The 15714-nt window shown below is 41.0% G+C and overlaps 1 protein-coding gene across 2 annotated transcripts in view; it reads left to right on the top strand.

Annotated features, from left to right (window-relative positions):
- Positions 1–15714, top strand: part of depdc1b (DEP domain containing 1B) — a 77189-nt gene that overhangs the window by 16222 nt on the left and 45253 nt on the right. For both annotated transcript variants that reach the window (XM_047018070.1, XM_047018071.1), the window contains exons 2-8: positions 664–929; positions 1309–1450; positions 1575–1702; positions 1847–1977; positions 2287–2334; positions 2671–2811; positions 10565–10731. In XM_047018070.1, the coding sequence (XP_046874026.1) occupies positions 664–929; positions 1309–1450; positions 1575–1702; positions 1847–1977; positions 2287–2334; positions 2671–2811; positions 10565–10731 (1023 nt within the window). The remainder of the gene's footprint in view (positions 1–663; positions 930–1308; positions 1451–1574; positions 1703–1846; positions 1978–2286; positions 2335–2670; positions 2812–10564; positions 10732–15714) is intronic.

Here is a 15714-nt window from a genome sequence, read left to right as displayed (position 1 = left end):
GGGAGCCGATGTTCAGTTCCAACTTGAGGTCCTGGGAGAGGATAGTGCCCAGGAAGCGGAAGGACTCCACAGTGTTGACTGGGGAGTCAATCAGGGTGATGGGGGTGAGTGGGGCTGTGTTCTTCCTGAAGTCCACAACCACCTCCACTGTGTTGAGAGCATTGAGCTCTAAGTTGTTCTGGCTGCACCAGGTCACCAGGTTGGCTGCTTCCCACCTAAAATCAGACTCGTCTCCACTAGAGATGAGCCCAATAAGGGTGGTGCCGTCCGCAAACTTCAGGAGTTTGACAGACGGATGACTGGAGGTGCAGATGTTGGTGTACAGGGAGAAGAGCAGAGGAGAAAGAACGCAGCCCTGAAGTGATCCGGTGCTGATGGACCGGGAGTCAGAGACTTGTGTTCCCAGCTTAACTCACTGCTTCTTGTCAGACAGAAAGTCTGTGATCCACCTGCAGGTGGAATCAGGCACGTTCAGCTGGGAGAGCTTGTCCTGAAGTGGGACAAAGTGGGCATAATATGTTGACATGTTGATTGCTGAGAAACAGCAATCATCTGTACTTAGGTACAGTACAGAAAGCACTAGGATATTATACAAATATTTAACACTTCCTGTTTAACAAGTCTTCCTGTTTTCAACATGCTTGACACAAATCTGCCTCGCAGTGGAATGAAACCATAAAGCTCTTCCGTGGGGGCATGCCATTGAGAAGACACTGGGCACACTTCCGTATCTATGACACCAGCTTCACAGGCTCCGAGGCCATTGATTGGCTGCATGAGATGCTGCGGCGTAACCATAACTTTGGGCCAACGGTGACTCGATACCAGACCCTACAGCTTCTGAGAAAGTTCCTGAAGAATCACATTATCGAAGACATCAAGGGCCGCTATAGGAATGAAGACTTTAAGGACTGTGGCCTACTCTACAGGTGATGTTCTCTTAGGATATCTGAATGTAATCTTTTATTTCTTTCATATAGTCTAGGATCATTTACATTACATTTAGTCATTTAGCAGACGCTCTTATCCTGAGCAACTTATGTTAACTTAACTCATTCTCCCCGAGGCAAGTAGGGTGAAGTGCCTTGCAAGTAGGGTGAAGTGCCTTGCCCAACGACACAACGTCATGTGCACCGGCCGGGAATCGAACTGGCAACCTTCAAATTACTAGCCCGATGCTCTACCCGCTCAGCCACCTGTTTCCCTAGGATCAATAAAGTGGCTGCATTTTGAAACCACTGTCATATAAATTATATGCCCTTTGTTCTTATTCCCTACAGTAAGCATTGTCTTCCTCCTGTCCAATAGATTCCCTCCATTATCGCCCCTGAAACCTGTGCCCCAGAGACTCCCAGTGACAGAGCTCAATGACGTGCCCCGGCTGATCCACTGGGATGATTATGAGGAGCTGCCTCAGCAAGAGAACCTACTCAGAAAGCCTCAAGCGCTGGTTAGAGTAGCCCTGGTCTCTAAATTCTCTGTTTTGAAGATATTACAGACAAGTGTACTGGAGTACAATGTGTGACAAATGTGGGGGGGGGGCATAACACAGTTTTTATGTTGTTATCAATCAGAACTCTGAGTCCTGGAACAAGAGGCACAGCATTGCCATTGGGGAAGTGCCCAAGTGCAAACTCATACGCAGGAGAGAAATCACACCTAAACAAATGGACCATATCTGGAAGTCAATGACTATAGCACAGTATGTAGCTTCGTAACCCCACCTGCACTTCCTCCCTCCCTCTCATACTTCCCTGTGTACCCTTTCAGTGTCCTGATGTTAGTACTCCTGGTCATACTCCATACCAATTTTTTGCCAGCTGTTTTATAACCATCTTTGTGTCAGTTTGCAGAGAGTGCTGGGTTTGAAGTCAATGGACGGAGTGCTGGACGGAAGATATGTAAATGCCAAGCACATCAATCACAATGTGTCCAGTGTCAACCTGACGGGAATAGTCATCCTGAAAAACAAAGCAGGTAACTACCAGGGCCTGATTTATAAACCATGTGTATACAAATATATAAGTGTGTTGACTGTTTGGTGAATTAAGGCTATTTGTGCTTTGATTTTGGTTCGTATTATCCTGATTTGTGGGTGTTGAAGTGGTGGATAAAAAAATGTGTTCAAATTAATCAAGATTAGGATTAGTTTTGTATGCCATGATTATAAATGGCAACTTTTTTGTGGAAGCATGACTTTTCTTTCCATTGTTGTCTGCAATACACTATGACATATATAGCAGCTTTTGTATTAAACTCTCTTTTTCCCTCTTTCTGCATTGCCAGACGACATGCCCTATTGGGTTCTGTCAGCAATGAAATGCCTTGCCAACTGTGAGTATGAATGGCCCAACGAACAAATAACAACAATAAACAGTCAGCATAAAAGCAACAAAACTTCATTTTGGTTGTGCTCAATGCTCAATGACATTGTACTGCACACTGTAAACCTTGCCCCATTTCAAATAAACGGTGGTGATTTGTCCATCCAGATTCTGGTTTGGGGGATATCTGTTTGAATGGGAAGGTGGTCAGACCCATCTGCCACAGCAAATAAAGCATGAGATTGCAGATTAATCTGGTCCTAGGCTAGGCATCATCCACTACCGTTTATCATGGCAAAAATACATTATTTATGTCCTTACATATTTGAATATTTCTCCCCCCCAGGGCAGAATGAGGGTGAGACTAAACAGCCCATGTACCCGGGCTTCGAGAGAGATGTCTTGAAGACCGTGGCCGAGTACTTCCAGAGACTAAAGGAGCCACTGTTGACCTTTCACCTCTACGAAGTTTTTGTCAACATACTCAGTGAGTGTTGCATGATAAAATGTATACTCAGTGTTTCCCACAGAATTAAATTATTTTTGTGGTGGTAGGCCAGACGTTGTCAACATTAGGGAGCTCAACAAGTAATGCGAGCACACAGAGTGCGCAAGCAAATTGTTTTTGTGGAAATTTGATCAAATGTTTGGGAGCTTTATGTAATAGAAATATTACGTTGGAGTCATATTGTTATATTTAATGAATGAAGCGCCGCGAAGAGCCACGATCGGCTGTTCACACTAGACAGTTTTCCGCGCCAGTCACCAAGTCTTTCACCTTGTCTGAGCTTTCCTTTTTCACATGTAAAGCTGACATTGTACATAAACATGGCATAGGCTATATTTTGGCAACTTGTTATTCCAACAGCCGTCACAACATCATCTCAACATAACGCCTGGGACACACTGGCTGCGAATCGCCCTGAAGGGCCATGATCGTATACAAATGGCGCGAGGCTGTTCACACTAGACGCGCATTTCTCGGCAGCCTTTCACCTTCTCTGAGCTTTCCTTTTTAACATTGAGGGCTGACATAAACATAGCATAAGGCTTGCTGCTCCAATAGCCATCGCAACAGCATCCCATAACGTGGGATGGCTGCTATCCCATACATAATGTGGCAACATTTGTCTTTTTTGCTGTAGGCTAGTCTTCAGGGCCGGCCCAACCCAATAAACAAAAGAAACATTTGTTTCGGGCCCCGTGATTGGTTCGGGGCCCCCCCCAAAACAAAAGTTGGCAATCAAAAGGGCCCCATACACTATTTTTGTTAACGGCCCCCAAAACGCTAGGGCTGGCCCTGCTTGTCTTTGTAAAATAAGCTATAGTACTGTGGGTCATACAACTCCATGTAGGCCTCTGCTACTCAACTTTGATGATTAATTTTGCATCATCAATCTTCAAAAAATTCTCAGCTGGTTTGTGATGTAAGGTTTTGGTGTCTCTTTTGTTTGAGTGTATGCCAGCTCGTCTATCTCGCTCTTAAACACAATGTGTAGAAACAACTGACCAATATGGTTTTTTTTACATTTTGAGAATTGATCGGATATATATTTGTTTGGGGGGTAACTGATACCCTGTTGTTGGCTGTTAAGTGATAGCTATAGACTATAGCCTCCAACTAAACGTTACTGTATTAGTTTCAGTTCAAGTTCAAGTTCAAGTTCAAGTCTTTTATTTGTCAGGTGCACAGAGCAACACAAGGTTAGACTGGGCACTGAAATTCTTAAGACAAGACAACGCAAGCACTTGGCATAACATAACATATAAGTACACAGAACAAATTTACATCTATGCTGAGCTTAGATAAGTGAACTTCCTAAATATACAGATAGCAGTAAGATGGTTGGAAGAGCAGGTTTGAAGCATCGTTTCCGAGTTCGAACAAGGACTCCAGCACGCCGGCCACGTTTCTTCTTTCTCCGTCTAGCGGGTAAACAGAACGGCGAAACAGCAAAGGGCCAGCTGCAGTCCGAGCTCGCACTCCGAGAAGTGGAATTAAAGTTCGTAAAATGATCCTTGCCAAGTGACAACTTAATGTCCAGAAGTGTCTACCGGTCGTACTGAATAAACGACAATATAACATTGACAAAACAAGTAACGAACACTAAAAAGACTAACAAAAAGCTGGGTTTTTGCGGAGCTCTTGTCGACGCAGCCATCGCGTAGGCGCGCCGGAAGGAAGGGTTGGAGGAAGGGTTTCAGGGTTGACAGACTTACTTTGATTGCTATCACAGACCTAGGCTACTACCTACACTGGTGGAAATGGTCTCTGTTTACAAGTTAAACATTTTGTTGACAAGCTTATTTAAATTTTGCCTCAGACCAATGCATTCTATTTGAAATTCCGCGAGTTTTCGTAAAACGTAATTCGCGTGGATTTTGGGCCTGCTAATATCCCACTCCAAGTTAATGCAGCACTGGACGACTCCAACCACCCTCCCCACAGCGCCGACTGAGACCGAGGTGAAATCAGTTTTATATTCGAGATTCAACAGACATTCATATTTGTACCTCTGTTCAGGCTCCGTGTCATATTTAGGGACCGGGGTAAAAGAGTAGACAGCCTGAATGCCGAAAAAATCTAGCAGCCATTTGAATACACAACATTTTCAGTGTTTCTTCAACATTTTTGTCAAAATGGACCATACAAACTTCAAACTTGTGGCCCATTTTTCTACTACTAGCCGGCCAAGTTGTCCAAACTTTGGTTTGATGATACAGATACATTTATTATGTAATAGCCAATAAATCTATGAAAACACTTTTGAAATTTGTGTTCAGTATTTCCTCAATATCTTTGATTTAAGGCTTTAATAATGTGCCACAATAATGTAGCCTTATGTTTTTGAGTTAAAATGTCTTAATTTGGGGACATTCCAAATAAACATTGATTCCAAATCAGCATATATATTTCTGCCACGGGGGTGCCACCCCTCAAAAATCTCCTGCCACCCTCTTGCCACCCCATGAATATTTTTCTAGATCCGCCCCTGGTCTCACCCAGAATCACCACTCTATGTTTGGTTTAAACCGTCTTTTCTGCCTTGTCCCCCTTTCGTTCAGGCACACCGAGTACAACACTCGCCTTCTGCGTAGGAGGTACGCGTAGGCTATCTATTAAGTGATAATACTTGTACATGAAGTATACTACCCTTACGGAAGGAAAATATATTGCAGTATATTGGAAAATATGATGTGATATATTAGGCAATATGTCCATATATGGGATTTAATAATTATATTGTACGGAAATACATGGGATGATATATTGATGATAAATATATTACTAATATATTATAAACTATAATATATATTCATGTAATATATTGCAATATATTCAACATGAATATATAATGTGTTTATATATCCCAAAATATATGACATTTTATTTCTTTAAATACCACCACAATGTACTCCTATTCATATGGGAAAATGTATTGGTAATATATGTAAAGATATAGTGTCACATGTATGTTTAATATATGGTAGAATATATTAGAATTATATGTAAAAAAATATAGCTGCAAGCAGCAATGGCGTATTCCTCCTTCAAAATGGCAAAATATTGTCAAATTGACATAATAGATAGTTCAGGGTTCGTACGGTCATGGAAAACCTGGAAAAGTTAAAATGGTTATTTCCAGGCCTGGAAAAGTGCTTGAAAAAAATTAAATCCTAAAAGTTTTGGAAAAGTCATGGAAAGTTGTTATCATATTTTCATGTTGTTCATTTACGCTGAGTTTTAAATAATTCACATGCGTTTAAAATATAAGCAGGCATATGCTCTAATACTAACTGAAAAGTTAGATGGCCATAGCAACAGTAACTCAGAGAAGCGCGAGGGATAATTCAAAATGCCAGGAAAGTGTAGCTTTAACGATGCTTGGCTACAAATGGAAAGATACATTAAACAGACAAAGACCCGGGACGAGCAAAATGTCGGTTGTGTGGTGGAAAATCATTCGACATTTCAAACATGGGAGAGGCGGCATTAACTAGCCATTCCAAAGGTAGCAAACATCAGAGCGCTGCTGCTAGCAAAGCTACAGCAGCCCGGTGATGGGTGCTGCTAGCAAAGCTACAGCAGCACCCATCACCGGCTTTCTCACCACAGCGAGGTCCACTGCTACGCCTAGCAGCAGGGCTCGATAACCGATGCTGTGACAAAAAATGAAGTCCTAACTGCGGAGGTAATGTGGGCTGAAGGGGCTTATTTTCCCGACTATGACCGGCGTTCTATACATTATGCCGCTTATTACACGGCTACTTGCCTTTTTACAATTTATTTGTTACCATTCGTAGTGTTGATCAGCAGAAAAATAGTTTGACGTTGAACTTCATAGACGTTGAACATTCTTTAGGCTTCAAATCAGCTGACGTCGCTAAGCAACGGAGTACGCTGGGGTTGAAAAGTTACCGGACTGCTTGCGGAGTGCTACAAAAGATGTGAATCCGAGGCAAAAAGGCCACTTCCCTTGACAGCGGTCAAATATGCATAGCAAAGTTCAAATGTAAAAAAACCACCGCTCACCGCAGAACGTTGGGAAGCCCCATTTAAGTGAATGGAGCATTCTACAGTATTACAAACAGCCGTGTAATACAACTTTTTAACCTATACACCAAGATTTCACAAAAAGTTTGGTCATGGAAATTTGGTTTAAAGTAATTTAAAAGGCATGGAAAAGTCATGGAAATCCGTTGGTCAAAATGTGTATGAACCCTGATACTTACACTGGGATTACCCAGAAAACTAGAAACTGTTTTGTAGAAGAAAAAAAAACGCCTATGTCTAGAGTTGAACCTGGAACCTTTCGGTTACCAGCACAACCTCTCATCCAATTGAGCCATTCCAAGATCTAGACTTTTCAGTGTTCAGTTACTGAAAAATAAGATAAGACGTTTCTCCTATGGCAATCATAGTCACATTTGGTCCAAGCTCAAACAGCTCTAATTCAGTCATATTTTCACATATTAAGGTGAAACTTTGCAGGGTACTTCAGGGGGAAGTCACCTTAAAGCCTATTCCTGACGGGGGAATCCTAATTATATGGAAATATATACATGAAATAAATGAACAGATATGTGTTCAATATATTGTGGAATATATTTTAAATATAGGTAAAATTATATGGAAAATATTTGAAATATATTACGATGATCGCTTCCAGCGAACTTCTTTTGAATGAGCCATTTCCCCCTAAATAAATGTCAATCTTACGGTATTTACGTTTTTGGGGGCACATTTTCAGTTAGCAGGTGGTACTGTTTGAAATACTGCCGTTGACAACCTTATTAGAATACCTTCTAGATGGCTGAGCTGTTAGGGAATCAGGCTATTAATCAGAAAGTTGCCAGTTCGATTCCCGGAAGCGCAAAAATGAAGCTGTGTCCTTGGGCAAGGCAATTCACCCTACTTGCCTCGGGGTATGTCCCTGTACTTACTGTAACTTACTGTAAGTCACTGGATAAGATCGTCTGATAAATGACTAAATGTAAATATCACCATATGTCTGTACATTGTATGGGCATGTTCTCATATATGTACACATACATTGTACAATATATCTTTCCATATAATTTTACATATATTTAAAATATATTCTACCATATATGAAGCATAGGCTACATGTGAAACTATATCGTTACACATATTACCCATACATTTTGTCATATAAAGCGGCATAGACTATGGTGGTTATTTATGAATACATAATTGCATACATTTTGGGATATATAACCACATATAGTAAATATTCATGTTACATATATTGCAATATATGGAAAACGGCAATCATTGCTGTATTCTGCAATATATTGCCATATATTACATGAATATATATCATAGTTTATAATATATTAGTAATAAATTTATCATCAATATATTATCCCATGTATTTCCATATATAATATATTGGTCAATGTAATGGAAAATAATATATTACAATATATTAAAATGTATTTCAAATCATATATTGGTAAATATATTTTCTTTCCGTAAGGGTAACTAAACTGGTAAATAAATTATAGAGATGGAGCAGCATATTTCTTTCACCTTCCATGTTCATCTTGACATTATAGCTATAGAGCGAAAGCTACCCCCAATGCCATGGCAACTGAACGTCATCGTATCTGAAAAGCTGGACCCCGTCCACACTAGCTACGCGAACCCGGTGTTTTCAGATGTCTCCGGCTAGGAAAGAGTATTCGAAAAGCTCAGTTTTCAGTGTCCGAATACGCCGTATTTGTGTGAACGGGAGGTGCAAACGCAGACATATGTATGCGTTTTTAAATGTACTCGGGCTAGTGTGGACGGGGCCTCTGTCCTCTGTAACCGTTTACATCTAGAAACTAAGCTGCGTGGTGCAGGGAACATCTGTGATCAGACATTAGGTGTATTCGACTCCATGCAGCGCTGCAGCCTACAGATTGGAGAAAAAGTTTATCATAGCCCAATACATAAAATGACACATTTTCCGACTTTACAGAGCAGTTTAGAACTCCTCCCCGACTGCAAGCGGCAACTCTCGCTGGTCGTTTCATGCAGCCGCCACTGTCGATTAATGGGTACATAAAGCACTCAAGCTATGTATATTATACAAGAAATCTCCAAATGGTGTCTCAAAATGGTGTTTAAGACCAGTTTTAGTCATTTTTTGTGTTAGCATTAGCATATTAGCGCAATTCGACGATGACCTCACGTTGGGGAGTCGTGGAGCAGAATAGCTTCAGTCTAGTACTAGAACTACGGTGACTGACCGGGATGAAGAAGAGGTGGCAGGAACCACTAATGTATTTGATGGCCCGCAGCCGGCCGTCAAAGCCATATAAATGATTCATATATCATTTATTAAATGATTCATTTATTAAATGGTTCATTGTACCGAGGAAAATGAGTGGAGAGTTGATGAAGTGACCTCCTGGTGAGTTACTATCATTTAGCAACGCAGCAACAACCTCTGGAGCTCATCTACAAACAGCAGTGCACATATACAATTTATTTTTACTGTCAGTGAATAGCGATCTAGTGATCATTCAGTGCCTGACATTACTTTTTGAGGCACTACACTAGCCTACATTTACGTTTCACTTTTCCATGCACAAAAGTCATGTCCCGGTAAACATTGTGCCTTTGACCAACGAAGATGAGCTGTAATATTATACAAATGATAACAATTGTGTTATAAAAAAACGGTATTTGGTACATTAAACATTTACACAATTTCTGCAGAATTCAACACTTTCTGTTATGTATTGTATTGCAGCTTCGTCCCAATATCTCTACAGACCGTGCAGCTAATTTGACTTGAACGGGGGCTTATTACTTAAAAATGAATTATTTAATGAGTCTTCTCAGTTACATTAACAGGGCTTGGAAATACTGTGACTTGCTAAAGTAGGCAAATGGCTAGTAGTAGAACATAACATTTGATAATAATTGCTGTCAATCAAACAGCTACAAGTAACATGACATTTTATTTTGTTTGAGTTTAAACTTGTCCAGTGGGGCAAGTACATTCTCTTCCATTTGCCCTACAAATCCACTTGTCCCAGACAATCATGTCGTTGTACTTCAGATAGTCTACCGGGTAAACCTAGCTCTATCTAGATCTAGAAGACATCATGCTAGCTATGGGCTAGCTATGGGCTAACTTGCCAGTCCTACGTGTAAAATCCCCCCAAGATCATCCCAAATTAAATATTTTCCCCGACAATGTAAAAACCTTTCCAATTAGATGTCCCACGTTTTGATGGTACTAGCAGAGGCCATATTACACATTCTCTGGTACTAGCCTAGTGTTTTTTCAAATCGATTTCAATGGTCTCAAAGCAGACTTTTGTCTGTTGTCTCCCCAACGTGACGTCGTGCAATGCATTGTGGGGGGAAAGAAAAATCCTAGCAAAGCTTTTTCGTATTATATTGCGTTTTGTGACACCCAACAACATCAAATACAATGGATAACAGTTTAAATGTTTATTACCAGCAAGCAAATGGCGCAAATTCGTTGGAAAAATTAACCTGCCATATGGACTTTAAATGTGGCAGGCCACCACAAAAAAAACTATGAATGGGAAACACTGATACTACATGTTATTGGAATATAGGGGTTACTGTCAGTGCACTGACAATGTTTGTGAGCTTGTGTCTTTATTTGTGTGTGACTGTGTATGAGCCTACAGTTAGTGTGTGTGTGTGTGTGTTTTTTACTCAGACTGTTTCTGTTTTGCCCCCTTCCCAGGCCTGCTTCAGCAGCATGAGATGGCGTTGGATGCTCTCCAGGTGTGTTGCCTTCTACTGCCCCCGGAAAACCGGCGCAGGCTCCAGCTGCTGCTCCGCCTTATGGCCAGGATATGCCAAAACCCTGCCTTGCCACACCTCAATGACACCATCGCCACACCCACCCTGGTACATATCCACGTCCCTTCTCAAATACCCAAACTCTTTTTACACCGTATTCTCACTGGCTTTTCTCTCCATGAGGACAGTATGGAAAAGTTGGTAAAACGAGTACCGTATTCTTCAGAAATAAAGCTGTGGCCTGTATCCTGATTTGACAGTTTTGTAGTGGTCGTACAGCTTATATTTTGAAGCAGCCTATAGTCGGTTTTAGAACAAAACAACAGAAACACTTTAGGTGGTTATAACACTCTTTTAACCAGGGTTCTAAATGAACTTTTTTTTTTTTTCCTGTGGTAAGCGGTTGTCATATTTGGCCCAAGTTTAAACAGCTGAAACTCAGTCCTATTTTGAAATGTCAATGTGATTGTGGTCTGAAGATAATCTGTGTCAAATTTGGTGAATATTTGATACATTTTGTAGGAGGGGTAGAACAAAAACGTTTTATTAATTCATTCAAAATAGCGGCTTCAATTCGTCTGGTATCACAAGTTAACATGTGTCACACACAGGATCGCCCCCCTGGAGGCTAGAGGACACATATCTACAAAGCACAATAAATCTGACTCTTTTTGAGTATAGATCCCCTGAGATTGAAACATTATCATTACCATATAATCATACTGTTAGACAGCTACTGTGGCATAACTGGCTTTACTAAACGGATAAACAAGTATGATGACATGCTTGATGACTGTGGCTGGATTCGAACCTATGACATTGCACTTCAGAGGAACCCGTCTTATCTAGTGAGCATTACTGTGTTCAGTTACTGCATAAAAAAAGTTAGCCGTTTCTGTGGGAAGCGTTGTCAGATTTGACCCAAGCATAACAAGATGTAATTCAGTCATATTTTGACATATCAAGGTGATTGTGGTCTAAAAATGATTTGATTACATGTCCATGAAACTAGGAGCAATGGTGAACGAGGAGTTCAAAAAAGTATGTTTTTATGAAAATTCCAAATGGCCGACGCCCAAAATGGTGGACACGGACAATGTAATATATTTCGACTTGGTATGCCACGTACAATCAGAAGAGACCAAAGTTGTAATTCATGACAAATCTGTTCAGAAGTTATGAAATCTGATGCACTGGCTAGATGTAGCATTAGTATATCTACAAAGCACAATAAATCTGACTCTTCTTGAGTATTAATCCCCTGAGGATGAAACATTATTGTGACTATTATGATTATACTGCTAGACAGCTACTGTGGAATACCTGGCTTCACTAAATAGATAAACCAGTATCATGAAATGCTTGATGACTGTGGCTGGATTCAAACCTAAAACCTTGCACTTCAGAAGAACCCATCTTATCCCAGTGACCTACTCTCAGTGCTGGGAATTACTGTGTTCAGTTACTATATTAAAAAAGGTAAGCCGTTTCTCCTCTGGGAAGCGTTGTCAGATTTGACCCAAGTATAAAAAGCTGTAATTGGGTGTGCCTTGCCTTCGGCAAGGGCTCAACCATTGTTATCTCACATATATTTCAGTCATATTTTGAAATGTCAAGGTGATTGTGGTCTGAAGATAATCTGTGCCAAATCTGGTGAATATTGGATACATTGTGTAGGGGAAAAAGTTTTATTCATTCATTCAAAATGGCGGCCTCATCAATTCATCTGTTATCACGAGTTAACATGCGTCAGACACGGGATCTCCTAAGATATCACGAGACATAGGAATCACTTAAATATGACAAACAAATCAACAGTTATTGGTCCAAACACAATTTTGTCCTATTGTAGCGCCCCCTTGCTCAAATGACACTAAATTTTTTCGGTCCTCTCGCAGCTTCGCTGCTTGGCCCCTAATAAGAAAAGGTAGAAACACTTAAGTGGCTTCGCGGCTTGGCCACCAAATATACCTGCAAGCAGCAATGAGGTGGCCAAGCAGTCAAATGACCCATAAAACACTTTAGAAATCCTCAGAACAGGGTTCCAAGTGCATGCAGCAAGTTTGATGTGAATCCATCAAAGATTTGCTGAGATACGACCCAACTTCCTGTTTGCTGGCATAATGGGACATTTTGACTGCCTGTACCGGGCAAACGGTTCTGAAAACCAAAAAATCATGTGGAGGCCTGGTCTGAAGATACTCTCTGCCAAATTCGGTGAAGATTAGACAACATGTGTAGGAGGAGTAAAGAAAAAAGTTTTTCAATGAATTCAAAATGGCGGACGCATCAACTCGGCTAGTATCACAAGTTATCATGTATCGCACAGGGGACTTCCCAACATATCATGAAACAAAGGAATCACTTAATAAAAGCAAACAAATCAACAGTTATTGGACAAAACACATTTTTGCTTCCTGCGGCCACGCCCAGTGATCACACCAAATTAATTGGACATCCTCATACGACGGTTCCGAGTCAACATACCAAGTTTGGTGTTGATTTGTCAAAGATTTGCTGAGATATGACCCAACTTCCTGTTTGGTTGCTTTGTTGCTGATTTTGATGTGTTCCAATTCTGGGGAAGATTGAAGAAAAATTGTAGGAGGAGTAGGCTTTCAAAGGTTTTTGCTAAAACCGGAAATGGCGGAAAGTCTATATAACCGGAAATTGACGTCATAAGGTGTGTTGAACTCGTCTCGATCCAGGGAATCCAACGGTACCTCATTTTCCAAAATCGGTCATACGGTTCAAAAGTTACGTGTTTAAACATAAGTGCAAGTTTGACCAGTTGGTGGCGCTAGAGTGCTCCAGTGAAAGACATGAAACTTGGTGAATATAAAGAGTGGACTGTGCTTAATGAGTGTGCCAAATTTCACAACTTTTTACCATATGGTTCTAGGGGCTGCTATAGACTCCAATGGCAGAAGAAGTGTAATAATGATGATAAGAAAAGGTAGAAACACTTAAGTGGCTTCGCCGCTTCGCGGCTTGGCCACCAACAATAGGTTTCCTCCTTACGGAGGAATCCTAACAATAATAAGAAAAGGTAGAATCACTTAAGTGGCTTGGCCGCTTCGCGGCTTGGCCACCAATAATAATAGTAAGAAAAGGTAGAAACACTTAAGTGGCTTCGCCGCTTCGTGGCTTGGCCACCAATAACAATAGGTTCCCTCCTTACGGAGGTATCCTAACTAGAGAGGGTACAATTTCTGGGGAAATTGTAGGGTGTGCTTGCTTGCGTCGGTTGCAGGTGGGTCCGTTTTCCCTTCTAGTGATATTTTCAAGCATTTAGCCAACTCGTATTGCATAATTCATTAAGAACACCGTTTGAAACAAGGAACCCCCTTTGAAACAAGCTACTGTAACAACGTTGTCACTGGCAGTATTTCAGATAGAATTGCGATTAGAATAGTATCGTCTGCTAACTGAAAAAAAGCCCCCCAAAACGTAAATAAGTTTGATATTAATTTAGGGTGACATGGTTAATTCAAAAGCAGTTTGCTAGAGGCAAGCTAGCTGCCGTTGCTATCCACACTTCACTGATTGTTTGAAAGCGCTGGAAATGAGAATGTTTCTTTTGTAAGGGACAATGTATAGAACGCCGGTCATTATCGGGAAATTAAGCCCCGACAGGGCGATCCGCACCCCGGCGCGAAGCGGAGGGGTATTTACAGAAACAAATATTTCTGCCCCTCCGTTTTCTAAAATAACGTTGTACACAAGTACGTTTTCAAAAATGTTTCTGTTTACATGAACCCGCATATTTGCCCCCGAGCGCCATCATAACTATGCCAAACCTGTAGGCGGCAGTGTAATGTGAAGGATAAAGCCATGCAAACCAATCACAATTTTCAAAATCAACAACTACGAATAACACGACCACTTCCTTTACCTTTCAGGCGCGAGGTTCATTTGTTTGAATGATTCACAAATGCATTTCCTGATTCAGAAATGTAACGCAAATCACAAATAAATGACCCTTATGCTAGTTGTGTTCAACTTCATGCACCACCGGCGGTGCCGACAGCCGGCTGCGTTGAAGCTGAGAAAGCCATTGGCTGCTTCAATTCAGCCGGGCTGCAGGCGACGCCGGCGCTGCATGAAGTCGAACGCACGTGTTACTATAAACAGGACGCTCTCAGACGTGATGCATTTTTAGTCCCATACTGTGAGCTTTGAGAACCCAAAACTCCGTTTAAGCTAGTGCACACACAAACACAAAAACTGAGTTTTCAGAAATCTCCACTTTGGCTGGAGTTTTTAGAAATGATCGTTTTCCGTGATAAAACCTCCGTTTTCGTGTAAATGATAGGCCAAACCGCATGAAAATATATGCGTTTTTCTTCCGTGTAAACGGGGCCTCAGTCAACTCGTCGCATTAAAAGACTAAGAGCACCACAACACAACTACTACCACTACCGATACTGCTATATCTTATGCCACTACTACAACTACTAATTCTGCAGATGCTGCTAATATCTCTTTTACTAACTACTATGCTAATGGTAGGCTACTGTTTTGTTCTACTACGCCACCGAGTGCGTTCACTTGACTATGAGAAACCCGATAGCCATTGTCGGTTTATGCCATTAATATTATTGCTCCGTTTACATGTGTAATTAGTAGGGATGGGCGAATGATGCCTTGTGAAGCTTTGGTGGTTTCTTCCGGATTGCTCCGAACCAAAGAGCCGAACCAGAGCCATAGAAAAAGAGAGTTGCGACACTTCCATAGACTCCCATTGTTATCGAGGAATGCGGAAGTTAAGCATGTCTCATGCAACCTATAGTTCCAAACATTGTATTTTCCACCGTTGAACCCCATTCATTTTCAGTGTCTACGAAGTAAGTTAGCTGGTAAATTGATGAAAATCATGCATATTTTCATATTTCAACCACCACATATCAATTGTTATGAGTAGTATTTCATATGGCCAACTTAAGATAAACATTTTTGTAAGATTATAGCTTGTTAGATTCTAAATGCAGTTAGAGCTGTTAGAGCCATATATGGCTTATGGGGTCCGAAGCAAGTGAGCTGGTAAATTGATGAAAATCCTGCATTTTTTCATATTTCAACCACCGCATA

The sequence above is a fragment of the Hypomesus transpacificus genome, unplaced genomic scaffold (assembly GCF_021917145.1).
Source record: "Hypomesus transpacificus isolate Combined female unplaced genomic scaffold, fHypTra1 scaffold_89, whole genome shotgun sequence".
NCBI classification, from domain to species: domain Eukaryota; kingdom Metazoa; phylum Chordata; class Actinopteri; order Osmeriformes; family Osmeridae; genus Hypomesus; species Hypomesus transpacificus.
This window is presented reverse-complemented; position numbering and strand designations above follow the sequence as displayed.